Source organism: Myotis myotis, unplaced genomic scaffold (assembly GCF_014108235.1).
Source record: "Myotis myotis isolate mMyoMyo1 unplaced genomic scaffold, mMyoMyo1.p scaffold_m19_p_2, whole genome shotgun sequence".
Taxonomy (NCBI): Eukaryota; Metazoa; Chordata; class Mammalia; order Chiroptera; family Vespertilionidae; genus Myotis; species Myotis myotis.
Window position 1 is genome coordinate 162,436,009 of NW_023416324.1, and position 20,773 is coordinate 162,456,781.

At 41.2% G+C, this 20,773-nt stretch overlaps 1 protein-coding gene across 3 annotated transcripts in view; it reads right to left on the bottom strand.

The window, feature by feature from the left end:
• The window catches only part of LMLN (leishmanolysin like peptidase), a 73,361-nt gene extending 53,757 nt beyond the window's left edge, over positions 1 to 19,604 (bottom strand). Inside the window, exons 1-5 of one of the 3 annotated variants that reach the window (XR_004974172.1) lie at positions 18,684 to 19,601; positions 3,777 to 3,874; positions 2,418 to 2,448; positions 1,463 to 1,545; positions 377 to 494 (exon numbers count right to left, since the gene is read on the bottom strand). Coding sequence is in view for 2 of the 3 variants with exons in the window: in XM_036350855.1 (XP_036206748.1) it covers positions 377 to 494; positions 1,463 to 1,545; positions 2,418 to 2,448; positions 3,777 to 3,874; positions 18,684 to 19,007 (654 nt within the window). In the remaining variant the exon portion in view is untranslated. Of the gene's footprint in view, positions 1 to 376; positions 495 to 1,462; positions 1,546 to 2,417; positions 2,449 to 3,524; positions 3,689 to 3,776; positions 3,875 to 18,683 lie in introns of those variants that run through there. The other 2 variants (XM_036350855.1, XM_036350856.1) reach the window with 2 other exon arrangements.
• Positions 19,605 to 20,773: the final 1,169 nt, after the last annotated feature.

The window sequence follows — 20,773 nt, forward strand, 5'->3', positions numbered from 1 at the left end:
ATTAAAGAAAAACACTTCTTGGTAACACAGATTCAAAATTCCCCTAAAGTTATTCTAAAGAATAAAAACATTGCTTAAGAAAAACCCTAGCCCTGACCGGTTTGGTTCAGTGGATAGAGCGTCGGCCTGCGGACTGAAGGGTCCCGGGTTCGATTCTGGTCAAGGGCATGTACCTGGGTTGCGGGCACATCCTCAGTAGGGAGTGTGCAGGAGGCAGCTGATCGATGTTTCTAACTCTCTATCCCTCTCCCTTCCTCTCTGTAAAAACATCAATAAAATATATTTTTTAAAAAAAGAAAAAGAAAAACCCTTAAGGAACATTTATGGCAAAAAACAAAACAAAACAAAAAACATTGCTAAGAGCAGGCTGAATTACCTGGAGGTGCTCTTCAGGCACTATAATGGGGCCACATTTTGTATGTTCTGCACATTCTCCAGTACAGTATCTGTGGGGATCATTTTCCTTCCGTAGGTATTGGTTTGTTGCACATTGTCTTCAGTTCATTTGTACATCAAAGTTTAATTGCCAAAAAGAAAAAAAAAGCGGGGGGGGGGGGGGAGAGAATAGTTCACAGTAGTCAAAGACATCATAAAAAACTAGTAACTGCTATATTAGCTCATTAATAGTTACTATTTTAGTTAGAAAAGTGGACTAAGGAAAAATTTTGGTTCCATGGGAAATCCTCCTGATATGAGTTTTCAAATACCCAAATATTTCATAAAACCAATACTGTAGATAAAGAAGGAGGGAGAAAGGGGATGTAGCAAGCAGGGACAATTATACCCTAGGACAGTGATGGCAAACCTGTTGAGCTCGGCGTGTCAGCATTTTGAAAAATCCTAACTTAACTCTGGTGCCGTGTCACATATAGGAATTTTTTGATATTTGCAACCATAGTAAAACAAAGATTTATATTTTTGATATTTATTTTATATATTTAAATGCCATTTAACAAAGAAAATCAACCAAAAAAATGAGTTCGCGTGTTAGAGGTGTCATAGGTTCGCCATCACTGCCCTAGGAAAAAAATCTAGTAAGTCACCATATAATAGAAAATCAGGAAAAGAATAATTATCCAATAGATGCTTTTATATTATTTTTAAAATAGCTTGTATTTTGGTCTCTAAAAAATCATAATAGCCGAAACCGGTTTGGTTCAGTGGATAGAGCGTCAGCCTGCAGACTGAAAGGTCCCAGGTTCAATTCCGGTCAAGGGCATGTACCTGGGTTGCAGGCACATCCCCAGTAGGAGGTGTGCAGGAGGCAGCTGATCGATGTTTCTCTCTCATCGATGTTTCTAACTATCTCTTTCCCTTCCTCTCTGTAAAAAATCAATAAAATATATTTTAAAAAATCATAATAAAATATTCTGGTATAAATTTCATAATTTGCCATACAGGTAGAATGGGGAGGGCAGAGTACTAAATGACAAGAAAATGATCTGTATTTAATGTGACATACCTGCTAAGTAAGATAGTGCCCGCAGGTCTACGAACCTGAAAAGTCTTCTCTAAATAAGAAATAGCTTGTGGAAAAAGTTTGTTCTAAATAAAAGTTAAACAAATAAAACTAGTCAGAATTATAATCAAAGTATAAATTACATTTAAAACAAGTACACATAGGATTTAATGCCTGAGGGTAAAAAAAGGAAAAGGCCTTACAATTTCAGAATACAGATATTAATTAGTTACAGGTTGTATGACAAGGAGTAGGGGAAAGAGTAAATATGTCTAGGAGCAGAGGAATTTCCGCATTTTCTAGATGAGTTTGGGGAAAGAACACTAGCTGGAAACTTCCTTCCCTACTTCTATGTAAATAGAATATTAGAAAACATAAATCTGAACTATTAATCTAAATTAATTCAAATTTGGGACTGAGTTAGTTGGTTCCAACATCATGGTAGTTTAGGTTAAGAAAATCTTATGTTTAGAAAATTTACTTTAACTGCGATTATTTCTTTGAATGAACTGGCTTAACGTGTGTGTGTCACTCTCTGTAACAGTTAAAAAACTAACGAGGTTAGCACTTCTATAAACAACTTTGGCATATCTTACTTTCTGGTTAATTAATCTTCAAGAGAAAAAGCATTTCCATAATGTATTTTCAAAGCATTTCCAAAAAATCAGCTTTTTGTACACTATCCTCAATATGTTCTGCTCCCCCAAAACTTAAGAGAACAATTAAGAAAATGAGAAGACTAATTTAATATCAAATACAGACAAAGTCTTGGTGAGTGCATAACAAAGACATCTTTGGTGAAAATGATAAATACATTTATCAATTCACTACCAACATCTTGTATTCAGTCATTCACAAAAGTCATGTATATAGTTTTCTTTACCGAAGTAGAATTTACATAAAACAAAATATACCCATTTTAAGTATCCAATTCAAACCCTGAGTATTTATTACCTACCTTAACAAGGGATCTTTTTTCATGGAGCAACCTGAAAGAAATGACAACATGAAACATAAGAATTGCCATCCTGGGCAGAGCACTTTCTCAATTGTTCAGAATACATCTGGTAGGAGCCCCAAAGAATGCTTTGTGGAAGCATGCAGTATCAAGCCCCCAAAATTTCAATTTATCTCAGTAAGTATTTGAGAGTTCACTCTGTGCCAAAGCACAGTGCTAGGCATGATCATATGCTATTTCATTCATTTTGAAAGTTAAAGATAGGAAAGGACATCAACTACTTTTAATAGATTTTTATAAAATACTATAGATTGTCCTAGACAATGTGGCTGTTGGTTGGGCATCATCCCCTTTACAGAAAGGTTGCTGGTTCAATTCCCAGTCAGGGCACATATTTGGGTTGTGGGCTCGATCCCTAATGGGGGGCGTGCAGGAGGCAGCCCATCAATGTTTCTCTCTCATCCCCTTCTCCTTTTCTTTCTCTCTAAAAATCAATAAAAAATCTTTTTTAAAAACCTACTATAGATTCATAATTTGTTTTCTGGACTACTCTTACACTAAATAAAAAATTTAGACTATACCACTTCTCTGGTGAATAATTTTGTAAATGTCCTTATTAGTGTGTGTGCGTGTGTGCGTGTGTGTGTATAAAATTACTTCCTTTTATTTTTCTTCCAAGTACTTATTGAGGAGGTGCCTTCTGGGTCTGTTATTGACCACATCCGAATAGATTCACATTTGTTTTGTTCAAATTATGCATGGCGTATAGATTTTTTAAAAATAGGTTTGTACTGATTTTTAGAGAGAGAGAAAGGGAGAGTTAGAAACACAGATAAGAGAGAAACATCATCCTACACACCCCCTACTGGGGATGGAGCCCTCAACCTGGGCATGTGCCCTGACTGGGAATAGAGCCGTGACCTCTTGGTGCACGGGTTGATGCTCAACCACTGAACCACACCAGCTGGACATGATGTATAGATTTTGATCATATCCCATGGCTATCATCTTCCCAAATTAGTCCATCTTGAAGATGCATTGGCTCTGAGTTCAACCTATGGAACTTCAGATAACAGATAAAAATATCTTTAAAAGTTTGATTCTTACCCTAGCTGGCTGGTTTGGTGCAGTGGACAGAGTGTTGGCCTGTGGACTGAAGGGTCCCTGGTTTGATTCCTGTCAAGGGCATATGCCTGGGTTGCGGGCTTGATGCCCAGTAGGGCATGTGCAGGAGGCAGCCAATCAATGATTCTCATCATTGATGTTTCTATCTCTCTCTTCCTCTCTGAGATCAATAAAAAAAAATTTTTTTAAAGTTTGATTCTTAATAAAATGATCACAAAATAATGATATACTTACTCTTCAATACTTTTATCATAGACAGTCTTGATTCTTAAATGTTCATCAACATCTCTCTTTACAACATGATTTGCTTTAAGATGGACCTTATTTATGACCTGAAAAAATGGAATAGGTTTAAAGTTTTTTAAAAGATGTTGTACAGATTAGTCAATTGAGGTCATAATGTAAAATTAATAGACTAAATTTCAAGTGTAATACCCAGAATAAAAATAAAGAATAAATAGACAGAGAGATATTTCATATTTATGCATAGGCTCAACCTGATGCATATATTCAGTGTAATACCAATCAAAATCTCAGCAGGTTATATTGTGGATATAAATCAAATGATTCTAAAATTTACATAAATAGATAAAAGACTTAGAATAGCCAACACAGTATTAAAGAAGAACAAAGTTAGAGGACTGACACTACCTAACTTCATGACTTACTATAAAGCTACAGTAATCAAGACAGTGTGGTACTGGCAAAAGCAGAGACAGAGCAATAGAACAGAAGAGAGAGACCAGAAATAGAACCACATAAATACAGTCAACTGAGCTTTGACAAAGGGGGGAAAAGGCAACACAATGGAGCAGATAATCTTTTCAACAAATGGTTTTAGAACTGGATATCCATATGGGAAAAAATGAATCTAGACACACACCTAACATTCTTCATAAAATTAACTCAAAATGGACTGTAGACCTAAATATAAAATGCAAAACAATAAAACCCTTAAAAGATACAATAGGAGTGAACCTAGATGACCTTGGTTATGGCAATGACCTTTTAGATGTAGCACTAAAGGCATGGCCCATGAATGAAATAATTGATAAATTCAACTTTATTAAAATTAAAAACTCTGCTCAGTGAAAGATAACATCAAGAGAATAAAAAGTTAAGCCACAATAGGAGAAAATATTTGCAAAAGACACATCTGAAAAGGGACTATTATCCAAAATATACAAAGAACTCTTAAAACGAACCAATTATGAAAACAAACAATCTAAGGTGGGAAGGAAGGGTAGAAGAGGGTATGAGGAGGATAAATGGTGATGGAAGGAGACTTGACTTGGGGTGGCAAACACATAACACAATATACAGATTATGTATTATAGAATTGTACATCTGAAACCTATATAATTTTAAAGAATACATTCTTATTGATTCCAGAGAGGAAGAGAGAGATAGAAACATCAATGATGAGAGAAAATCATTTATTAGCTGCCTCCTGCACATCCCCAACTGGGGACCTAGCACACAACCCAGGCATGTGCCCTGACCAGGAATCAAACTGTGACCTCTTGGTTCATAAGTCGATGCTTAACCACTGAGCCAAGCTGACTGGGCTGAAACCTATATAACTATATTAACCAATGTCACCCTGATAAATTCAATAAAAATGTTAAAAAAGAAAAAGAAAACAATCAACCCAATTTTTTAAATGACCAAAAACTGCCCTGGCTGGTATGGCTCAGTTGGTTGGGCATAGTCCTGGCACTAAAAGATTGCCAGTTGGATTCCTAATCAGGGCACATGCCTGGGTCTAGGTTGCAGGCTTCATCCCCTGTAGGGGGAGTGCTGGAGTCATCCAATTGATGTTTCACTCTCTCACACTGATGTTTTTCTCTCTCTAAAAATTAATTTAAAAAATTTAAAAAGGCCAAAAACATTAATAGTCATTTCACTGAAGAAAATATACAGATGGTGCCCTGGCCGAGTAGCTCAGTCAGTTGGAGCATTTTACTGATGCTCAAAGATTGTAGGTTCCACCCCTGGCGAATCAACCCAAGAGCCCTCGCCGGTTTGGCTCCGTGGATAGAGCGTCAGCCTGCGGGCTGAAAGGTCCCAGGTTCGATTCTGGTCAAGGGCACATGCCGGGGTTGCAGGCTCGATCCCCAGTGGGGGGCGTGCGAGAGGCAGCCGGTCGATGATTCTCTGTCATCACTGATGTTTCCATATCTCGCTCCCTCTACCTTCCTTCTCTGAAATCAATAAAACCATATTTAAAAAAAAAAAATCATGCCCTGACTGGTTTGGTTCAGTGGATAGAGCGTCGGCCTACGGACTCAGGGGTCCCAGGTTCGATTCCAGTCAAGGGCATGTACCTTGGTTGCGGGCACATCCCCAGTGGGGGGTGTGCAGGAGGCAGCTGATCGATGTTTCTCTCTCATCGATGTTTCTGACTCTCTATCCCTCTCCCTTCCTCTCTGTAAAAAATCAATAAAATAAAATAAAATAAATAAAATCAACCAATGAATGTGTAAGTGGAAAAACAAAAATCAATGTTTCTCTTTGTTTCTCTCTCTCTCTCTCTCTAGCCCAGCTTAATATTCTTTTTTTAAACTAAATTTTTATTGTTCAGATTATTACAGTTGCTCCTTTTTCCCCCATAGCTTCCTCCACCCAGTTCCCAGCCCACCCTCTGCCCTTACCGCCCCCCACTGTCCTCATACATAGGTGTAAGATTTTTTCCAGTATCTTCCCGCACCCCCACACCCATTCCCCCGGAGAATTGTCAGTCCACTGCCTTTCTATGCCTCTGATTCTATTCAGCAGTTTATTCTGTTCATTAGATTTTTTATTCACTTGATTTTTAGATTCACTTGTTGATAGATATGTATTTGTTGTTCATAATTTCTATCTTTACCTTTTACTTCTTCTTCCTCTTCTTAAAGGATACCTTTCAGCATTTCATATAATACTGGTTTGGTGGTGATGAACTCCTTTAGCTTTTCCTTATCTGTGAAGCTCTTTATCTGACCTTCAATTCTGAATGATAGCTTTGCTGGGTAAAGTAATCTTGGTTGTAGGTTCTTGCTATTCATCACTTTGAATATTTCTTGCCACTCCCTTCTGGCCTGCATAGTTTCTGTTGAGAAATCAGCTGACAGTCGTATGGGTACTCCGTTGTAGGTAACTAACTGTTTTTCTCTTGTTGCTTTTAAGATTCTCTCTTTGTCTTTAGCCCTTGGCATTTTAATTATGATGTGTCTTGGTGTGGTCCTCTTTGGATTCCTTTTGTTGGGGGTTCTCTGCACTTCCTGGACTTGGAAGTCTATTTCTTTCACCAGGTAGGGGAAGTTTTCTGTCATTATTTCTTCAAATAGGTTTTCAATATCTTGCTCTCTCTCATCTTCTGGCACCCCCATAATTCGGATGTTGGTACGCTTGAAGTTGTCCCAGAGGCTCCTTGCACTATCTTCATATTTTTGGATTCTTTTTCCTTTTTGTTTTTCCAGTTGGGTGTTTTTTGCTTCTTCGTATTTCAAATCTTTGACTTAATTCTTGGGATCCTCTAGTCTGCTGTTGGATCTCTGTATAAAATTCTTTATTTCAGTCAGTGTATGCTTAATTTGTATTTGGTCTGTTTTTATATCCTCCAGGTCTCACTAGATTTATCAAGGGTCTCACTAAATTTATTGGTGGTTTCTAGAAAATTCTTGAAAAACCTTATAACCATGGTTTTGAACTCTATATCCAGTAGTTTGCTTTCCTCCATTTCTGTCATTTGTGACCTGTTTCTTTGGCTCCGCATTTTGGCTGCTTCCCTTTGTTGATAGAGGGGCTTTGTGTGCTAGTTGTCCTATAGGGCCCAGTGGCTCAGCCTCCCCAATTACCTGAGGTGGACACTCTTGGTGCAACCCTTTGTGGGCTTTGTGCACAGTCTTGTTGTAGTTAAGCCTTGATTGCTGTTGGTATCACTGGGAGGAATTGACCTCCAGGCCAATTGGCCGTGAGAATCAGCTGTGTCTGCAGTGGGAGAACTTCTGTGCTGGAGACACCTTTATAGGGCAAGACTTGCTTCAGTGGGGCTTTGGTGCTCACTGAGTCTGCCCCCTGAGTGTGTCCCTAATGGATCTGAGGAGTTGTACTCTGGATGGTCCCACTCTGACCACTGGGTACACTGGCACTTGGATCTCTAAGGAGGTGCTAATTTAGCCTCTGCCTGAGGCTACCCAGAAGGAGCTACGGAGAGATCTGCAGATTCCTCTTCTTTGGGGTTTGGAGGTGCCCAGATGAGGCCCAGCTCCGCACTTTACTTCTGCGCCTCCTCTGAGTCTCGGTGTGCTTTTCTCTTTCCTTCTAGTTGTAGAATTTCCACTCAGCCAGCCTTCTTGTGGTTCTGGACGATGTCTGTTTTGTTTTTTAGTTGTATTTTTGAAGTGGTTGTGCAAGGCAGCAATTTCAGGTGTTTACCCATCTTGGTTTCTCCTCCAGCCTAATATTCTTAATAGTGGAAGACTAAATGCTTTCCCCTTAAGATCAAGTACGTCTATTCTCACTATTCTTATTCAACATCATATTGGATGTACTATGATACTATTATACATAATAGTCATTATAATAAGGCAAAATCAATATTTAATAATTATAATGAGGAAAAGATGTGGCCTGGCTGGTGTGGCTCAGTGGTTGAATGTTGACCCTTGAACCAGGAGGTCACGGTTCAACATGCCTGGGTTTTGGGCTTGATCCCCAGTAGGGGACATACAGGAGGCAGCTGATTGATGATTCTCTCTCATCATTGCTGTTTCTAGCTCTCCCTCTCCCTCTCCCTTTCTCTCTGAAATCAATAAACACACACACACACACACACACACACACACACACACATCTTTTAAGATCTATATTATAATCCCTAAAGCAAACATACACACACACACACACCACAACGTTAAATGTAAAAGAATGTAAAGATGTGTATTATGTAAGCTCTAATTATAAGCCAGCTGAAATGGCAACATTAATATCAGACAAAATGGACTTCAAGATAGGGCCAGAAATAGAGTAAAATTTTATAATGAAAACATATACAAGTAGGGTAAATACAACAGAAAGACATTATACATTTGAATCCATCTAACAACAGATTCAAAATCCATGAAGCAAAAACTGAAAGAACTAAAGGAAGACAAAATTATAATCTTAGAGGTTTTTAAGACCCTGACAATTAGGCAAAATTTGTAAGAATATAGTAATTTGAAGTACACTGTCAACCATCACACCTTATTGAGATGTATGGAAACCTGCACTCAATAACTATAGAATACATATCCTTTACAAGTACACATAAAAAGTTAAACAGGATAAAGCATATGCTGAAGTATATAAAACAATCTCAAACTTCACAGTGCTGAAATCTTACAAAAGGTACCCTATAAATTAGAAATTATTAATATAAGGCAGATAGAAAAGGACCGAATATTTATAAATTATATTTTAAACATTTTTAAATAACTCATGGATCAAAGAAGAAATTATCAGGAAGAATAAAAACACTTTTTGAACTAAGCAATAATTAAAATACAATGTGTCAAAATCTGTGAGGTACAGCTAGAGTTGTAGGTACTTAGAGCAAAATTTGTATCTTTGAATGTTTATATTAGAAAGAATAAAAGGCTCTCAGTTTCCACTTAACAATATGAACAAAGTAACCACAATAAGTAGGAAGAGGAAATAATAAAGAACAGAAAACAATAAAATAGATAACCATTATTAAAGATAACTACAAAAGAAACAGTTGGTTATTATAATGATTAATAAAATTAATAAATCCCCTACCCAAACTGGACTATGATAAAACAGAATAAACACCAATTGCAACATTAGAAATAAAAGAGTAGATATTGTTCCAGATTCTACAGACCACAAAAGATAATTTTTTAAAAATATATTTTTATTAATTTCAGAGAGGAAAGAAGAGGGAGAGAGAGAAAAACATCAATGATGAGAGAATCATTGATCGGCTGCCTCTTGCACACCCCCTATTGGGGATCAAGCCCACAACCCAGGCATGTACCCTTCACTGGAATTGAACCTGGGACCCTTCAGTCCCCAGGCCAATGCTCTATCCACTGGGCAAAACCAGCTAGGGCCAAAAGATAATTTTAAAAAATATTTGTTTCAGGTGTTCAGTATAGTGGTTAGATAATTATATAATTTGTGAAGTGATTCCCCTGATAATTCTAAAATCCACTTTACACCATACATAGTTATTATAATACCAGAGGCCTGATGTACGAAATTCATGCACGGTGGGGGGATGGTCCCTCAGCCCGGCCTGCACCCTCTCCAATCCAGAACCCCTTGAGGGATGTCCGACTGCTGGTTTAGGCCCGATCCTTGCAGTCAGACATCCCTCTCACAATAAGGGACAACTGGTTCCTAACCGCTCACCTGCCTGCCTGCCTGTCTGATCACCCCTAACCGCCTCTGCCTGCCTGCCTGATCACCCTTAACTGCCTCTGCCTGCTGGCCTGATCACCCCTAACCGCCTCTGCTTCAGCCCTGCCACTGTGGCTTTGTCCAGAACACATCTAGTCTATCCGGTCTAATTAGCATATTACCCTTTTATTAGTATAGACTAGAGGCCCGGTACATGAAATTTGTTCAGCGGTGGGGGCGGGGGGTGTCACTCAGCCCCGCCTGCACTCTCTCCAATCTGGGATCCCTCTCACAATCCAGAACTGCTGGCTCCCAACCACTCGCCTGCCTGCCTGCCTGATTGCTCCTAATCACTTCTGCCTGCCAGCCTGATCACCCCCTAACCACTCCCCTGCCAGCCTGATCATTGTTTAACTGCTCCCCTGCCAGCCTGATTGCCCCCAACTGCCCTCCCCTGCTGGCCTGATCTCGCCCCCAACGGCCCTCCCCTACTGGCCTGATCTCACCCCCACTGACCTCCCCTACTGCCCTGGTTGCCCCCAACTGCCCTCTCCTGCTGGCCTGATCTGGCCCCCAGTGGCCCTCCCCAGCCGGCCTCATCTCACCCCTAACTGCCCTCCTCTGCTGGCCTGATCTCGCTCCCAACTGCCCTCCCCTGCCGGCCTGGTTGCTCCCAACTGCCCTCCCCTGCCAGCCTGGTTGCTCCCAACTGCCCTCCCCTGCTGGCCTGATCACTCCTAACTGCCTCTGCCTCAGCCCCCAACTCCATGGCTTTGTCCGGAAGGAAGTCGGACGTCCAGGAGATGGCCGGTTGACTTGGTCTAATTAGCATATTACCCTTTTATTAGTATAGATAGATGATATAGGATAGGATTGCTTAAATGAGTGTGGAGGAAAGCCTTTTCAGCAGGACAACTTTCTGTTGGACAAATACATAATCCCTACATGTGGACTGATAGACAACCATATGCACTATACTGCCAAACTGGTCATTAAAAAATTGAACCGCTTTCTTACACCTTACACCAAAGAGCTGTTGCCCTTAAAACCCCTCCTCAGCCCCCACCTTAGGTTCTGCCTTCACAGTTCACCCAGATTAGGCTCTGATTGGTCGGTTTCTATCCCAGTCAGTGTCTCCAGGCCTATCTCTGGGCCTGATCAAAGTGGCAGGGCTGATTAGCAGCCCCCATGGAAGCCTGGAGAGAAACAGAGGTGCGGCTGCTGGGTAAGCCCAGAGAGAAAGAGAGGCAACAGCTGATCAACAGCTGCCACAGAGGCTGCGGATTAGACCCTGCCTCTCTCTCTGCAGGCCTCTTGTTGTGCCTGATCTGCAGCCCCCTCGGCAGTCAGTGCTGGGTCACTGCATCAGCACCAGCTGCAGTCAGTGCTGGGTTGCCATGGTGACCCAGCACTGACTTCCGGTGTTTGGTCAAGCCTTCTGTCATTAAGGACCCTGGCACTTTATAAATATAGATTATTTACTATATTCCCTAACTACAAAATAGTTACATCCCTGTGACTATTTTTGTAAGTTCTTACTTTCTTTACTCAAAAGGATAATTATGAACAACTTTATGCCAATAAATTTAAGTTCAGATGAAATAGAATCCTTGAAAAAAACAAGTTAACCAGACTGATAAGATCAAATAGAAAACATGACTAGATTTGTACAGAGAAATTGGATTTATCTAAACCTCTCTAGCTCAACCAGTGTGGCTCAGTTGTTGAGCTTTGACCTATTGAACCAGAAGGTCGCAGTTCAATTCCAGGTCAGGGCACATGCTCAGACTGCATGCTTGATACCAGCGGTGGGTGTGCAGGAGGCAGCCAATTAATCATTCTCTTTCATCACTGATGTTTCTATCTCTCTCCTTCTCCCTTCCTCTCTGAAATAAATAACAATATATTTTTTAAAAATAAAATAAATCTCTCTACATAGTAGTTGCTTGAAAATAGGGCTTGACTATAAATGGGCACAAAGGATCTTTTTGGAGTGGTGGAAATGTTTTAAAATTGGATTGTAGTGATGGTTGCATAACTCTGTAAACTTATTAAAAATAACTGAATTGGACAATTAAGTGGGGAAATTTTATGGTACAGTACATTAATTATCTACACTAATAAAAGACAAAGATGCTAACTGACCATACCTTCGCTATGCCCAAGCCATGCCTGCCAGCCAATCAGAGTGACTATATCCAAATTAACCCAACCAAGATGGCGGCCAGAAGCCATGGAGCTGGAGCAAGCCGGAGGCTTGGTTGCCCTGGCGATGAAGGAAGCCAAGCTTCCCGCCTGCCCTGGCGGGCTGTGGCCTCCGCAAAAGGCAACAAAGTTTCAATTATAGAAGCTAAATAAATCCCAGATACCTGCATCCAGCCAGCCTCCACTTGGACCTTGGGCGGATGGGGGCTGTGGCCAGCCTGCAAACAGCCATCAGCCCCTCACCCAGGCTGGCCACACCCTCATGGGGTGAGGGTCCCTGCTGGGGGGCTTGGCCAGCCTGCAAACAGCCATCAGCCCCTCACCCAGGCTGGCCACACCCTCATGGGGTGAGGGTCCCTGCTGGGGGGCTTGGCCAGCCTGAAAACAGCCATCAGCCCCTCACCCAGGCTGGCCACACCCTCATGGGGTGAGGGTCCCTGCTGGGGGTCTTGGCCAGCCTGAAAACAGCCATCAGCTCCTCACCCAGGCTGTCCAGGGACCCCAGCAGGACCCTCCACCCTGAAGGGGGTGTGGCCAGCTTGAAAACGGCCCTCAGCCCCTCACCCAGGCTGGCCAGGCACCCCAGCGGGACCCTCACCCTGATCTGGGACACCCTTCAGGACAAACCAGCCAGCCCCCACCCATGCACCAGGCCTCTATCATATATAATAAAAGGGTAATATGCAAATTGACCCTAACAGCAGAGTGACTGGGAATCACTGGACACTGTGACACATACTGACTACCAGGGGCAGCCGCTCAATGAAGGAGCTACCCCCTGGTGGTCAGTGTGCTCCCACAGGGGGAGCTCTGCTCAGCCACAAGCCAGGCTGACGGCTGCCAGTACAGCAGTGGTGGTGGGAGCCTCTCCTGCCTCCTCAGCAGTGCTAATGATGTCCAACTGCAGCTAGGCCTGCTCCCCGCTGGCAAGTGGACATCCCCCGAGGGCTCCTGAGCTGGCAGAGGGATGTCTGACTGCCAGCTTAGGCCCAATCCCCTGGTGAGCGGGCCTAAGCCAGCAGGTGGTCATCCCCCGAGGGGTCCCAGACTGCGAGAGGGCACAGGCCGGGCTGAGGAACCCTCCCGAGTGCACAAATTTTTGTGCACCGGGCCTCTAGTAGCACAATAAAGCTATTGGAAAAACTCTCTACAAGAAAACTCCAAGCCCATGTGGTTTCAGTTATAAATTATACCAAACACTTAAGAAAGAAATTATTTCAATTTTATACAAACCTTAGAAAATATAAGAGGATGGAACACTTCCCAACTCATTTTGAGACCAATATAATTCTAATATCAAAAGCTAACAAAAACTTGGCTAATAAATGTTATAAACTAACATCACTCATGAACATAGATACAAAAGTCCTTAGCAATTTATTAGCAAATTGAATTTTGAGGTATATAAAAAGGATCATATATCATGACCAAGAAGTAGGGTCTATCCCAAAAATACAAGATTGATTTACTACTAGATAATTCAATATACTCTACCATATAATAGGATATATACTGTATCACTCCATTTATACAAGCTAATTCTACAACAGGCAAAATGAATCTATTACAAAAATCTAAATCTACTGTAAAATAAAAATCAGAACAATAATTGCTTGGTATGGGACTCTCATAGCCAGTTAGCCTGGAGGTCAAATCACTCCTGGTATTACCGACAACAATCAAGGCTTAACTACAAGACTGCGAACAAAGACCACTAGGGGGTGCACCAAGAAAAGATAAAAAAAATGCGGAGACAAAGAAACAGGACGCAAATGTCAGAAATGGAAGATATAGAGCTCAAAACCACACTTTTAAGGTCTCTCAAGAACTGTCTAGAAGCTGCCGATAAACTTAGTAAGGCCTTCGAAAAGGCTGGTGAGACCGCCGATAAATGTAGTGAGATCCTCAAGAAATCTAATGAGACCCTCGATGTTGTGATAAAGAACCAACTAGAAATTAAGCATACACTGACTGAAATAAAGAATATTATACAGACACCCAACAGCAGACCAGAGGAGCGCAAGAATCAAGTCAAAGATTCAAAACGCGAAGAAGCAAAAAACACCCAACTGGAAAAGCAAAATGAAAAAAGAATCCGAAAATACGAAGATAGTGTAAGGAGCCTCTGGGACAGCTTCAAGCGTACCAACATCAGAATTATAGGGGTGCCAGAAGATGAGAGAGACCAAGATATTGAAAACCTATTTGAAGAAATAATGACAGAAAACTTCCCCTACCTGGTGAAAGAAATAGACTTACAGGTCCAGGAAGTGCAGAGAACCCCCAACAAAAGGAATCCAAAGAGGACCACACCAAGACACATCATAATTAAAATGCCAAGAGCAAAAGACAAAGAGAGAATCTTAAAAGCAGCAAGAGAAAGAAACCCAGTTACCTACAAGGGAATACCCATACGACTGTCAGCTGATTTCTCAACAGAAACTTTGCACGCCAGAAGGGAATGGCAAGAAATATTCAAAGTGATGAATACCAAGAACCTACAACCAAGATTACTTTATCCAGCAAAGCTATCATTCAGAACTGAAGGTCAGATAAAGAGCTTCACAGATAAGGAAAAGCTAAAGGAGTTCATCACCACCAAACCAGTATTATATGAAATGCTGAAAGGTATCCTTTAAGAAGAGGAAGAAGAAGAAAAAGGTGGGAGAAAAAGGAAATTGGGAATTGAACAGTACCAGTCTGAAGCTGGAAACTGCAAATTAGGACCGTCTACAAAATTGCATCCATCCCCTCCTCATTCTGTCTCTGCAGTCTGCAGTGAAAAATGTCCACCTTGAACATTCTTTCTACAAGCTGTGTCGTCAGGTTAAGAGAAAGCAATGTGGTGCTTGAAAAGAGGCACATTTTACACAAGTTAATTCGATAACTTAACTCTCTCAATAATACCAGAACCCAAAAGATCAACTTTTACCTAAATTACATAGATGACCATGCTTGGTGATATTGATCACTCTTCTGGAAGTCTTAATCAAAGCATAAGACAACAGGAGAAACAGGATAAGAAGTATTGAGAAGAAAGAGAAAAAAGTGATCACTAAATGAAATGACTGTCTCCCTAGAAATAGAAAATTTAAGACAATCAAAGGAAAAACAATAAGGCCTAATGAGAAATATAAGTAAGGAAGCCAGGTGTAACTATAAACATGCCAAATCCATATCTTTCTTACATGTCAACAATAATTAGCTATGAAATATAATGTAAAAAGATTACATGAGAGGAATTCTTTAAATAAATCCACATATGTCCATCCAATGTAATATGTACAGCCATTGCAAAGATAAAGTGGATCTCTGGTAGATGTCATGGGAAAATAGTAAAATGCATGGAAAAACAATCTAAAGAATATAACCAAAAAAATAAATAAATTAAAAAAAATAATAATAATTGCCTGGTATGGACAAGAGACTGCTGGCACAGGACAGGAGGAAACTTTCTGAAGACATGGAAATCCTCTACATTGTACTAGGTTGTGAATTTTACATAATGTACATGACTGCATTTGTTGCATTTTAATATATGTAAATTCTACCCTCCAAACTTTAAAAAGTAACAAGTGAAAGGATGGGGAATGGATAGAAGTACATGAAACAAGAATGAATGACTATTGGTAAGTTTGAAGTTGGATAATGAATGGGTCCATGGGAGTTCAATATACTATTCTTTTATGTTGTTGTTGTTTTATTTTAATTTATATAATAAAAAGTAAAAACAAAACACAGAAGTTTTGAGAACAAGTTAAATGAGTCAAAATGTTTTATAGTTCCCCACCACCACCCAGAAAAGTTACGGTAATTTCCTGTAGCATTTAACTAGTGAGTACAATGAATGGTTCTTCCCTATACTTTGTGTTAAAGCAAAGAAAATGGTTAATAAGGGCTTGCTATTACGTACCCTATCAAGAACTAGGAAAATTTACTAGGAATGAGAACTCTCAAGAACTTAATAGCTTGCTTTTAATACGTGAAACACTATCACTACCAAGTTTTTCAGCTGAGAGGCAAAAACAGGAATGGAGGTGAGGATGGTGGAACTTTCAGAAAGAGTTTTAAGCTCTTATGATAGGAAAAATTTTAACAATGTTGATCTCCAAAAAACATAAGGGCTGCCTCTGGAGATAGTGCCCCTATTCATGGAGATGTTCACATATAAGTTGGAGATTTATACATTGGCAACAACCACTAGAAGAAAACAGATATTATTAAGTTTCCTTTTAGGAGAGGTTTTATAGGTCTTTGAATTACTTCCTCTTATAATTTTTTTTTACTTCCTCTTATTTTAATCTAGATTGAAAGAGAGAACCACAAGGCTTTGTGGAAAATTTTTAAAAAGAGCGGTTGGAGAACAGGGGGTTACATTAAGGGTACAAACTTACAACCAGTAGATAAATAAGTCTTATAGATCTAATGCACAGCATAGTGATTATGGACAACACTAATCCTGTATAATAAAAGCCTAATATGCAAATTGTCCCCACAGGAGTTCAATTGGGAGCTCACTATGACATGTGCTGACCACAAGGAGGTGGCGCAGAATGAAGGCACCAGCCGGCAGTCAGAAGGAAGGCCTCGATCGGCCCTGAATGCCGGCCAGACCTAGGGACCTACTCGTGTACCAGGCCTCTAGTGTATTATAAACTTCAAAGTTACTAAGAGACCGCCGAAACCGGTTTGGCTCAGTGGATAGAGCATCGGCCTGCGGACTGAAAGGTCCCAGGTTCGATTCCGGTCAAGGGCATGTACCTGGGTTGCGGGCATATCCCCAGTAGGAGATGTGCAGGAGGCAGCTGATCGATGTTTCTCTCTCATCGATGTTTCTAACTCTCTATCTCTCTCCCTTCCTCTCTGTAAAAAATCAATAAAAAAAAAATATTAAAAAAAAAAGTTATTAAGAGACTAAGAAAATAAAACAATTCAGCCAGAATGCAGTGTCATGATAAAAACTATCCACTACAAACCACAAACTTAATATTTTGACACATATGGTTGAACATTATGCATAGAAATTTTTGGAAGTTACCACATAAATGAGTGGTCTTAGATTACTGGGCTGAACTGAACATTTCTAGGTTAATATTTACTGAGAAAGCAATAAGATAAACTGTAAAACCAATCACAAAATGCAGCCCTGCTCCAGTACTGTGTCTCTTTCCGTCAAAGAATAATTGTTGTGGGCCCTCCCTCTGAGCTAAGTACTGTGGAGGAATCAAAGTGATTTGAGGTTTTTTGGTGAGCAGGGTGCAAGGGTGATTTCCTTATCAGGTTCTTGTCCAGACAGATTCGAAGAAAGAAGCAAAGGACAAAAGGTGGTAGATGAGAAGTACAGAAACTTTATTGCAAGTAGATACTACCTCTTAAATTTCTAATTCTAAGACTCTGTCTCTCTTTGTCTTGAGGTAGTAAATATTCTAGAAACCACCCTTTCCCTTATTGTGCCTTTCCCATTGTGGGACTTCAGCCTTGTAATCAGTTCCCAGGACCCCAAGTCCACTTCTCCTTTTTGGTCATCTTATCTGTTCAGGTGGGTGTTGCTTTTGATCTCCCTTATGGCTTTCCCAGCAGCTCAGGTCAGGGCTGCTTTAGATCTAACTCATGGTTGCTTTAATTGCTCAGGCCAGAGATACCTCTGTCCTTGGTTTATGGCTGTTTTAATTGCTCAGGCCAGAAATGCCTCCATCCTCTCCTCCCCATCCCTCCCACTTCCTGTCTTAAGCTAGCTAGCTAACCCTTATCAAAAGCATAGGACACGAACTTTATCCTAAGGAACCTTACAATTTAACTACAAAGGCAAGACATGCCTGAAAAATAAGCCAGCATCACATAGCAGTACTTGATCAAGTTACAGAAGAGACGACAGATAAGTCGTCCAGAGAAAAGGAAAGAGCATTCTGCTGGGGTTGGTTTCAGCAGGCTGCCTTGAGATAAGAGAACTTAAACTGAGACTGAAAGAATTTAGAGAGGAAGAAAAATGGAGTGTGAAGGAGGCAGGTACTTCCAGGTCGGGAGAACAGGGTAAAGCAAGCAATGTGATGAGGTAACTTGAAAATAAACCTGGATTTTTGTCTCCACAGAACCCCCAATATCCCTCCGATTCTCTAATCAATTCCTTCCCAAACGTTTAATGTTTCCCGAAGTGTGGTCAATGCACAAGCAGTACCATCAACTATCTGGGAACTTGAACTGCAAATACTGGGGACCCATCCCGGACTTAATGAGTTAGAAAGTGGGGCAGGTGGGCAGCAATTTGTTTTAACAAGCCCTTCAGGTGATTCTGAGGCATGCTCAAATTTGAAAACCACCCCTCTAGGACTACCTTATACGCACAGCTCTCCGCACAGGAACGTGATGTTCCAAGTGCCTAAGACGAGTCAACCACTTCGCTGGGCACAGGAAGGGAGCTGATAGCAAGGCCCAGCCCTGTCACAGTTCGCTTCCTGCTCCCGTACACCCTGTTCCAGCCACTGTCTATGCCACTGCCTCCCGTATTACTTTACCCTCACCGGGCCCGTCCCCGCTCCTCCGCCACCCTACCTCAGTGTCAGAGGGGACGTGGTGCCGGCAGGGAAGGGCACTGCTCAAGGACACAGGAATAGACGTAGCACTTGTCCGGAGCCCGCCCAACAGGAGCAAAATGCCTCGGACCCATAAAGAACCGCTCCAAAGCCACCGACTTGGGCCCGGACCTGAACCCGAGGACCCTCCTCTACCCCATTCGGGCGCCATCTTTGGACTGAGCGTCGTTGCCATGGAGTACTTGACGCTTTCACGCCGGCCCCGCCCCTCACCGCTCAGGGCAGATGGAGGGGCCAGCTGGCGGAAAGCTGCTTTTCGATTGGCTTGCGTCACCACGAACATGAATTGTGTCTCATTGCGGGAAGCCAACCATTAAATGCCGCTTAGCGGCTGAGTAGTAACGTTGATGGCAATGATGGTGGTCTATGGGTCTCTAATGAGGTAGTTTTTATCTTTAATTCAGTTAGCCACGTAAGATATGCACACACTAGATGCCAAGGGGCTTAGACAAAGAGCTGCAGAATTCTTCATGGTGTGGCTCTCTACAAAAGGTGAATGGAATATAATTTTTAATGCATTTTTATTGACTTCATAAAGAGATAGAAACATCTGACAATCATTGATCGGCTGCCTCCTGCACGCCCCCCACCAGGCGTGGAGCCCGCAACCTGGGCATGTGCCCTGACCAGAATCAACTACTGAGCCACGCTGCCCGGCTTCTTGTTTACTTATCATGAGTCACCAATTGCAGGCCCATTTCTTCTTAAAGTCATTCCCTATAAAGCCAACCATGTGTCTGTCCTTTACTATTCATCCCTATCCCTAAATTTATTATATTTATTTTTTAAATATATTTCACTGATTCTTTACAGAGAGGAAGGGAGAGGGACAGTTAGAAACATCAATGAGAGAAACACCCATCAGCTGCCTCCTGCACGCCCCCTACTGGGGATGTGCCAGCAACCAAGGTACATGCTCCTGATCAGAATGGAACCCGGGACCCTTGAGTCCGCAGGCCGACGCTCTATCCACTGAGCCAAACCGGTTACCCTTAACTTATTTTAAACCCAAGAACTGGCCCAGCTTGCCTGGCTCAGTGGTTGAGGAACGACCTTTATGAACCAGGTCACCAGGTCACAGTTTGATTCTGGGTCAGAGCACATGCTCTGGTTGCAGACACACAGAAGGCAGCAGATCAATGATTATCTCATCATTTGTTTCTTCCTCTCTGAAATCAATAGAAATATATTTAAAAAAATAAAAAACAAGAATTGCAACTAATATTAACTCAGTAAGAGATTGGGTGAATCCTTGCCATTAAGGAAACTACCTTCAAAACTGAACAGTGAGGAAATACAAAAAAATTTGAAAAATTGGGATAAACCTATAGCACATGAAACAAAGAAAACTAGGTATTGGAAGCACTTAGCTGGAACATTCAACAGGAAGTGGATATTGTAAATTACTATAGTTGGAAGTGTAGGGGCAGGAATACAAAATCCTGAAGAATTTGTATTTCATTGGTGAAGATCGTGTACTCAAATAATACGGGGTAAGTGATTTTACCAAGAGTCATCAGATAATGTGTCAACCCTGGTGGGTAGTTCAGTTGGTTAGAGCGTCATCTAGATACATGAAGGTTGCAGGTTGATCCCCGGTTGGGATACATACAAGAATCAACCAATAAATTCAGAAATAAGTAGAACAAATCTCTCAAAATCAATTAAAAAATAATTTTTTAAAAATGTGTATGAATTCACAAGTTGGGATCCCAAACCAAATTTACCACTTTCACCTGTGCTCTTCCCAAAACAAGACCACAAACAATAGATTATCAACAAAGAACACCTGTCATCTTCAAGTTCCTGGGTGCAACTGTAGTGTCATGGTGGGGAGGGGCTGTTTCAGTAGTCTAGTGGAAAAGCTGCTAGCCACTGAAGTTCATTTCTGTTTAATGTTGGAGTCATGCAATGGTAACTTTGGCTTGAAGACTACTTTTGCACAGACCGAACCTTATATGGGAACAGAAAAGTGCAGACACCCTCATTTTGAAATGGTGCATTTTATCAGTCAAGAATGAATTTGCATGAATGGCTACTTTACAAATA